The following is a 9774-nucleotide window of genomic DNA, read 5'->3' as shown; positions in this document are numbered from 1 at the left end:
TCAACTAGCATGTAATTTGAAAAGCTGGTTAATACCTTTCAATATCAATTGGGTTTTCATGATTGCGTATTAGAAAAAAAATTTCAACGATTTTATTGCCTCATTTAATGACGCGATTTCAACCGAGTTTGATTGGTAGCATTTTTATAAACTAACCAAAGTATACAAATTTATCAGGAAAGAATATTTAAATTTCTTGAGACAAATGAGCAAAACAATAATCGAAATTTAAGATGAAAAACAGTCTACGTCGTAGTTGTAAGTGTGTCCAGAAGATAGCACTGTAAGACAGTACGGTTGCGCGTTTCACTCCTTTGCCTGTTATCGACCGCTCCTAGATGGCAGCACAGCTACCTTCAACACCACCCGCTCAGAATCTTTCGTTCTTCTGTGCGATTCTTGGAACTTTTTGTTGTGTTCCGAATGCGCATGGGCACAATGGAAAGCAACTACGTCATCACCACTCTGTGAAGGTGTAAGGATTGTACCCAATCACAGCCCATGTTTTGGTTATCCATCAGCATGGCGGCGCGCGCATAAGTCCCGCCCCTCTCTCGAACATTTGGTTTGGCTGAGCAGCCGGCAGGGAGCGCTGACATCGCATTCACCTTCCGCTCTCCCTTCAGTATCGTGTTGGTAGCGTGGTAGGTCGTGCGGCTGTAGGTAGAAGGGAGAGTTCGATTTTTACCTTTGTTCTGAGTTTGGCTGCTCTCCTTTTTTTAGTTTTTAGGCGTAGTGAGGGCGAGATTTTGCGTGCGCAAGAAACAAAAGAGCTGACGGGAGTACCGGTGTTATTTTTATTACGTTCTTTGTAGTCGTTCAAAACGATCAACATACAGTATATGATGGAATCACAAAACCAAGAAAGTGTGGCGGGTGGTTCGCCGGCAGAAGTGCCCAACGATCCGGGGTACGTGTGTTTATATAATTTAAAAAATTTCAGGGTTAACTCTGTGTATGTGTGTTTCCGTCACACAGTCTATTTTCATGATAATATAGTTGTGCTCTACTGTGTTTACTTTTGATGAAGCGTGGTAATATTTTATATTTTGTGTGCATCCGGTTGTATGCCTGGCACTGTTTGTGTGCCCCAAGAGTATGGCGTTATTATTTGCGACTTAGTGTGTGCGATTTGTTTTGAAATTGAAAATTAATTATTTTATGTTGTGAAATATGTTTGAAAAGATCAGAAATCGTACTTTATTTGGTGAATTATTTCGCGAAGATTGATTATAACTATCTGTTTAAAATAATCGGGGATTTCACATATGGTTCTGTACACGTTTAAAATATTAGTTTTATACTTGTCACATAACTTAAAAGTCTACATATTTGCCTACTCTTTAGGAGTAACACATTGAGAGATGACTTGTAGGAATCATAAACATTCATAATTGGTGTTTTCAAGTAATGCCAATTTTTTATTTTACAAAAACTTTTCGGCTTTGTGTTGCAGGAAAATGTTCATCGGAGGGCTTAGCTGGCAAACAAGTCCAGGTAAGTGAAACTTTTGAATTATTCTTTTTCGAATAATTAGTTAAATATATGTATTTTTCTGTGTTGATTCAATATAAATCTTTTAAGAATTTGTTTGTAGACGTTTACCAGTAGGCATATTGATTGGACGTTTAATTTGTCATTACCGGAAGTAATTATATATTTCCTGAATAGTTCGAAATGACGCAAACCAACATGCCACTTTCATTTTATTACTGGAGTATATTGATAGATATTCTCAAACATTTGTGGTATTTTTGTATTATCACATCTGGAATTGCTTTTAAAACAGTTATTGAAAACATAGGTAGGTTAATTTTCAAGTTGGCTGCACTTTTATTTGAACAGTGATGCTCACTGATATTCTGCGCGTAAAATAAACTTTGGTCCAGGGGTCGCTCCGGGTAGTGTTATTTAAGACAGTAGTTTGTGATTACTTGACCTTTCCACGAGAGAAAATTCTTGCAGGTAGTTAGTTACACGACCAAGTCAAAGAAATGTCATATCTCTGTCCGGAACCTCACAAAAATTAAGTAAAAAAAAAAAAAAAAACTAGAATTTCAAAGCATTCGTTTAAATTAAACAAAGTATAGGTAGTTAAATTGTTTAGGGATGTATATTAGTTATTTCTGTAAAACCATTGAACATGCTTTTGTCCTTAGACATTATCAATGTATATGAAAAATTTAGTTCCGGCCATAAATATTGCTACAACGCTTTGTAAAAAAAAAAGTTTATTTTTGTTTGTTGGAAATATTTTTTTTTTGTATATAGTCTTGATCAGAAGTTTGTTTGTTGTCTAGTTTTCAGTCGCTTAGTGCTCCTGAAATAATGTGCAACAAATTAAATTTCAGTTATGTATGACATTCCATTTCTGTGAATATTATAACGTGTATTTTCACTGTTCCGCAAATTGAAAATAAGCTTGATCCGTGTGTTCTTTAGAGTTCAAGGTCAATGTGATTTGAGCGCGAAACGTACATAATAATGCCTGAGCGGGGGCGGACTCGCATGTGAAACAACCAATAGTTTTATCTGTAGACTGAACAACATCCAATGTTGTGAGACCTTGCCCGTTTTTTTATTTAGTTTTATTAAGAAAACTCTAGCCTAATCTTTTATTGTTTTGCTTTAAAATATTTTTATGTCTTTCAACTTAGAATCATGTGCAAAGTGCAAATTTGCGATTTTTCGTCATTAAAAAATGTATAGCATGTAAAAAATTAGTATTAACTATAGTTCAAAGAATGCTAGTTTATATATCTGTAACTCAACAAAAGTGTTTAAGGGATCTCAAATAAAACAGTGTTTCTACTCAATGTGGAACTATAGAACAATCTTAACATACATAACCACCGTACGAGATAGGAGAATTTTGTTATTGGAAGGCTAGAATTAATACTGTATTAAGGATAAATACTGTTGTCCTTGTACTTAAATTTAGTCAACAACAGATAAATTACGATACAGGTAATTTCCCCAGATTATTTGTACTGCATAATGTATCTTGGGCTTTTGCGAATATACTTTCCGTAGGTACGTTTCAGATATTTTTGATCATATGCGTGTTGTTTGCGTTTGTAAGTACTCTGGGGCAGATAGCAAGGATTTCATTTAGCGGCAGGGTATTTGGCGACATTGTCTGCTAAAGGTTAAAATAAAGTTTAATGTTATTTGACACCACTTTTTTTTAATTTGACAGTTTAAAAATTGTTATTATTTAAAATTAATTAACAAAAATTAATTTTTTGAAGTTTTACTGCTAAATAATTCTCTCCTCACTTCTCTTCGCTCTTACTCCCAGGTCTGTAAGAAGGCCTACTAGCTGTGAATTTCTTCCGAATGTTAAGAGAAATCCAACCTGTCAGTGACTTGTACGAAAAAATATATAATCACATAACAGCATTAATGTATTATTAGGAATCGCCGTTTGCAACGTACAGGTCCGTACTATAGGTACGTACGAGTTATGTTTAACTTCGAGACTCCCACAGTTACATCACTTTGTAAACGCGCTTGTCTTGTTATCACGCCATTACAGTTTACTTTCTTGGGGCCTACTTACGTTATGTATTTAGTCAATAAGCCCGTTTGATACCTGTCAGACATAAAACCATTTTTACACTATGCTAGACGCATTTACTGCCAGTTCTAAAAGCTGCAAAGGAAATTAGCAATGCGATTTCACTTTTTTTTTTTTTTTCGATGTCTTGTGAGAAAATGCATCGTTTCAGATGAGTTCATTGCAGTTTAACATTCTCAAACATAATACACGTGATAAAGTTGAAACGAAAATATTGTGTATAATTTTGGTTTTTTACAAATTAATTTACAATCTAAACTAAGTGTAAATATGATGTCTTGAGAAAAAAATTGTCTCTTTAGTGTGTTATTTCCATATACTTATTATTCTTGAACGTTGACTATAGTTCATAAATTATGCTTATTTATTTTAAATCATGCCTTAAAATTTATGGTACGTCTACGAAAACCATCTTTTTCACAAGTTTTCTGTAGCTAATGTACGTAAATCGAGCTTTCAAGCAGCATAATAATTATTCTTTAGCCCTTTGATGATATTATTTTTAATTGAGTAGAATGTTATTCCAACCGTTGGGTGAACCTATTGCGTTTAGCTTAAAAAAAGACTTTTCAAATATTGGTTTTAAAATTGTTAGCAATAGAAAACATTATTAGTACATAGTTTTGGCCTACAACTCCCTCCGTATAGGTAGGATTTTAATTATGCTTACAATTTCATAAAAACTTTTATTTATACTTAGTTTTGAAATTTAATTCACAATCATCGTACCTACACTAAATAAATTCTTCATGTCTTATTTCTAATGTGATAAGTAATGTTTGTCATGAGTTGATCAGTTGACCTGTGTACATGCTCAGCCTATAAAATGCTTCAATTCTAAGTACAATTTATTAGCTGTAAGAGTATAAAACCTCATTAATTTAAGTTAATTATTTGTAAACGTAGTTAAATATAATCCAAATAAAATACAAACATGTGAAATTAGTTACAACCGCTAGAATATTATGTAGGCTGTTAGTTGTTTGAGTTTTTTTTTAAATATGGTTCAAGTATGGTTTTTTTTACGACGTGATTTGTCTTCGTAAATATGATTTCTGAATACAAAAGAAATTCGACCTGACTAAAAGTTTATAAATTGTGGCTCCATGTCTTAATTTTGGGCCAAACTTGTGAGAAATTTTGAATTTTAATTTTGCGTTTTCCTACGGAATGCAAATATTTTTCTATATATTGTAATCATAAATTTGTGTATGTTAAGCCAAGTGTGTCAAATATTTTTCGTATAGATACTTAAAAATAATAATATAATATATTTCTGAGTGTATTAAAATGCTTTGTTACGAAAACTATATCTAACTCGCTAACTATGAATACGACAACTAGCATGGAAATAAACGTTTACTTTTGAATTTTTGATGTTTTCAAACAAGAAAAATAAAGTAAATTACGGTATGAATAATGATCATAGTTCAATTATATAAAAATAAATAAATAATACCAAGGCGCTGTATTTTTAAAATATGTAGTTTTTTTTACGTAGGCCCGTTCGTATAAAAATATCGTACCTTTCCCATGACTAGTATTATTGCCACGTGCCTATTGCAGAAATATCAATATATAAATGCCCTATCTCTAAATAGGATATGTTTGTTTCCTAAATCTTGCACGTGGTTAAGCTGTTGGTTAAACCGATGATTTATAATAACCTACAAAGTCAGGCGTAATTTTGACGGGTAGAGTATAATGGCAGCTGCAATACGTAATCATTATAGAAACAAAATTTTATTTGATATTTAATCACCAGGGACCTGCAAAAGTTGCGTTATTATTTGTTGATAGGCAGGTCTGCAAAGGCATGTGAATGAACCGTATTATTGTATAACTAGGGCCATGGATTTTTCGCAAAAAAAATTTTCTGGACCATCTGTGTGTTAAAATAGGTACTGTAGTATTATCTGTGTTTCGTGATTGGTTGAGTTTCTCTAAGTGGCGTGTCTACTGTTGGCACACGAATCACAGCCAATCGGAGTGGAAACCAACGCGTCCTGACTGGCTCAGCCAAATAAGGCAACGACTTCTCTCGCAGACGGTCGCCAATCACAAGGAAAAAACCGCTGGTGCGGGTATACCTTGCAGTCTAATAGGCGATAAAAAAATTTCGCAAAAAATGCCTGCCCCTTTCAATGAACTAATGACACCGATTTGACTACGAACAAGTTTGTGAAGTCTAACCTGACACCAGAAAACAACACGGGTTTTGCTATTCGTTTGATACATCGTACTGCCACTTTGTAAATGACGTGAACACCACCAGTTTGTGCCAATGTAAATATAGCCACGTAACACATGGGAAAAGAGATAGATTCATGCGTTTTGTAATGGAAAATTACCACTCTTACATTATCTTTAGACTTCTTTAGTTTGGAAGTGAAAATTTGGATCAGGTACATAATACCTACAGAATACAAAAAGATGGGAAAGGTACCGTCTTTCACCAGTAGGTACTGAATGTAATATTTTGAGTTTTATGTCAATCCACTTGTAGAATTCATCCTCGGGTGTAGGTAATAATTGTCAGAAAATGTACTCGAAAGGTTTGCAGTTATTTTCCATATTTACTTGTATTTTTTTATTCTGTGAAACTTAAGGACTATAGTAGAAGGCTAATAAATTGAGTTCTTTATATTTGTGAACATGAATTAACTTGATGTAAGTTTTTGGACATACGCCATTGCTAAGAACTTTTTCTGTTGAAGAAAAACTAATAAATAAAATAAATAAATAAAAATAAAAATACTCAAAAAAGATACAAAAAACACACAAAATTAAGCAAAACAATTGCTGTTGTCAACAAGGATATGAACACCACAAAATATTCCGAAACAGGAATATGGTCAGCAAACAAAGAAAAAACAAAGAGAAATGTACTAAGAGAACGAAAAAATCCCCACAAATGATGACAACACAAAAATATTGAAACCCAAAATAATTCAGCACAACAGTTGAAGCGAGACAAAAAACATGACAAAACGAAAAAACAAACAAATACAATAGTTTTACCTAAACAGAAACAAGCGACGTTTCGGGAACTGCTATCTGCTCCCGTCCTCAGGCAGAGACGCACATGGTACGGAAACACAGGTGCGACTCAGTCGCACCTGTGTTTCCGTACCATGTGCGTCTCTGCCTGAGGACGGGAGCAGATAGCAGTTCCCGAAACGTCGCTTGTTTCTGTTTAGGTAAAACTATTGTATTTGTTTGTTTTTTCGTTTTGTCATGTTTTTTGTCTCGCTTCAACTGTTGTGCTGAATTATTTTGGGTTTCAATATTTTTGTGTTGTCATCATTTGTGGGGATTTTTTCGTTCTCTTAGTACATTTCTCTTTGTTTTTTCTTTGTTTGCTGACCATATTCCTGTTTCGGAATATTTTGTGGTGTTCATATCCTTGTTGACAACAGCAATTGTTTTGCTTAATTTTGTGTGTTTTTTGTATCTTTTTTGAGTATTTTTATTTTTATTTATTTATTTTATTTATTAGTTTTTCTTCAACAGAAAAAGTTCTTAGCAATGGCGTATGTCCAAAAACTTACATCAAGTCATGCACTCCCATTGCACAAATCTTTTAAAGATAACAACATGAATTAAGTCAAAAATGTCGTTTTTATAAAATCCAAGTGGAAAATTGTTTATTGATAAAAGAAAAATGGCGGGATTCACAATGTAAAATTTATGGACTAACGAATTAAGACGGCGAAATCGTTTTTCCACCCAAGTCGTCATTTCGTAATTTAATATGTTAATGCTTAGGAGAGGCACCCTTTAGACGACTACATAAAGTGATACCCTACATACTGATTCTTTGTTCGAAATTCCAAACAAAATACTTCAGTGCAGAATCTACTTGGGCATTAATTATTTTTTCTCCAATGCTTCACTGATATATTACGAACTATTTTTGGTCATTTGGATCACTTAACATTACAACAAAATAGTGAAAATTCAAGGTCTGCTTATTGGAAGATTTGCGAATAAGTATTTAAAATATTAAAGTATTTTATGGCATATCATATTTCTCGATCGGGTATTTTTCCGCCTCATAGTTGTACATATCTATCTATCGTCGCTACAACACTCAGTAGCTCAGCAGTTATATTTACGTGCGAGAATATATTATAGGGAGGCCCACTTCGTATCGATATTTAATATATTCAATGGTATTACTGCCTTTGATCAAATAAGATTCTCGGAGAGGGTATTCGTTTGTGTAAGCTTGTCATATAAATTAACTATTGTCTGGGGTTTGTATTAATGACTTTTAAAAAGTAACGGGTAGCTAGTGCAGCACAGCAGGATCACTTTTTTTTTTGTTTTTATGTTAACCCGCTTTGTGCCAAGTACTCTTGTTCAGTTGCTCCTGGTGACCCTCCCTCCCCCTTTCTTGCTGGATCCGCCTCTGTATCAACTTAGCTTCCGTTGGTAGGAGTGAAAGTCATAACTCACGAAGTGTTGTAAATATTATTATTAGTATAATAAATAACAAGCTCTCCCAATAATTATGTGATGACGTTGACTACGACCTTTGAAGTTTATTGATGATGATGATGAGTCGTGGGTGTCGTGAGCAGAGGCAACGCCACGGTGATGACACCAATAACGTCCCTGTGATTTTCAAGGCAGGATTATTCTGCGATGGTTTGCCATTGCCTTCCGCGTAATGAAGGTGTAAAGGACACCTCCCAAACACCCAGTCCTGAATCCAGGGAGACGGGTTTGAAAGATCCCCTGCCCGGCCGGGAATCTAATCTGGCCCACCAGCCAGCCACGCTAGGCTCTAGACCAAGTCGTAACAAATCAGTAGGCGACTGTTAAGTTTTCGCACGACGTGAGCGACGTCGAGAAGAACGGACCGTCTAGAACCGAGGACCTGGAGCGCGCGAAGTCGACGACATCTGGCGGTGGCCGGGGTGATCGCAACGAGGCTCGTAATCGTCGCGAGTTGAGCAACGCGGACTCGGTTATCAGCAGAGTAAACACCGCCGTCGCTCCCAAGGTTGTTCCTCGACGTGCTGAGATTGTGTGCGAGCGAACGCGCAGACCGGCTCTTCAGCTCCGCGGTGCACGCTGGTGACGTCACAGAAATACCCACTGCCTTGCTCAGTAATAGCTTTGAATATATATACTGTATAGAAGTCGCGAGTGGATAGGATTTACTCTACGTTTTTCAGAAGCGTATGAAGAGCAGCTTGGGAACTTCACCGCTGCAGTGCGCTGCCGTAACGCCCTGTATCGTCTTAGTTGTTATTTACGTGTTAGAGCGCAGCTCTGTCGCCCGCTGTCATTCCCCGCACCCCCCACCTATCATTCACTGCAGCTCAACGTCGTTCAACGGGAGGGGGAAGGGGTGTTTGAAGAGTTCGACACTTGTCCGCTAGGGACCACCACAAGTCGATGCCCTAGAGATGGTGGCGATTGCGGCGGTGAATTAACCAACTACCTCAAAACCGTATTAGAAATTTTAACCTGGGCTGGCGACTTATATACAGTATATATATTCAAAGGTAATAGGTAGGAACAGGAAAAAAAATCGCTGTTTCAATTCGCGATAGTCTAGAATCAAAATGCCTTTAACGTTTTGCTGCTTCAGAGATAGAAACACAGTTTCAACAAAATAAGTACCGAATCACAAGTATCAAGTTAACAGGTGTCACGAGTCAGTAGTCAATGAGCAGGTGTAATTTTTCCGCATACATGTAGGATCGTGGAGTACTATATCCTAAAAGTCATTGAAGCCGCGAATATTTTCAGTCCCTAGTAATGTCTATGTTTTGTGGTACATAACGTCCCTAAACATGTAATTTACGTTATTAACATGCACCGATCTAATGGGAAACCAAGAAATTAAAGGGGGAGAGATAGGAACTGAATGACACTATATTGGTTTCGACATTTTTTTTTATGCAGTAACAATTTTATAGTTTAATTTTGAAATGTAGCCTTTGTTAAGGTAGAGATCACGCTTAAACTGGTTTAAAAAGACCATAACATAGTGTATATTAACTGTAATATGAGTTCAGTACTACGTACAAATGTGTAGTAGCCAGTCAGTATTAACATCAAGCATTCCACTAATTTATTTACTGTGCTTTAGTTTAACGAAGCCAAATGTTGAAAGTCGACCGATAGATAATTGTTACGGCCTGAAAACTGTTGAAACAAACATGGCGTCATTACGT

At 35.7% G+C, this 9774-nt stretch overlaps 1 protein-coding gene across 5 annotated transcripts in view; it reads left to right on the top strand.

The window, feature by feature from the left end:
• Positions 1-393: 393 nt before the first annotated feature.
• Positions 394-9774, top strand: part of LOC134530757 (RNA-binding protein Musashi homolog Rbp6) — a 1338028-nt gene continuing 1328647 nt past the window's right edge. Inside the window, exons 1-2 of one of the 5 annotated variants that reach the window (XM_063365896.1) lie at positions 394-910; positions 1457-1497. In XM_063365896.1, the coding sequence (XP_063221966.1) occupies positions 843-910; positions 1457-1497 (109 nt within the window). In that variant the 5' untranslated portion in view covers positions 394-842. The remainder of the gene's footprint in view (positions 911-1456; positions 1498-9774) is intronic. The other 4 variants (XM_063365898.1, XM_063365899.1, XM_063365901.1 and 1 more) reach the window with 4 other exon arrangements.

This window comes from Bacillus rossius, chromosome 3, assembly GCF_032445375.1.
Source record: "Bacillus rossius redtenbacheri isolate Brsri chromosome 3, Brsri_v3, whole genome shotgun sequence".
Lineage (NCBI taxonomy): Eukaryota > Metazoa > Arthropoda > Insecta > Phasmatodea > Bacillidae > Bacillus > Bacillus rossius.
The sequence above is the reverse complement of the archived record's forward strand: the minus strand, read 5'-3'. Positions and strand labels throughout refer to the sequence as shown.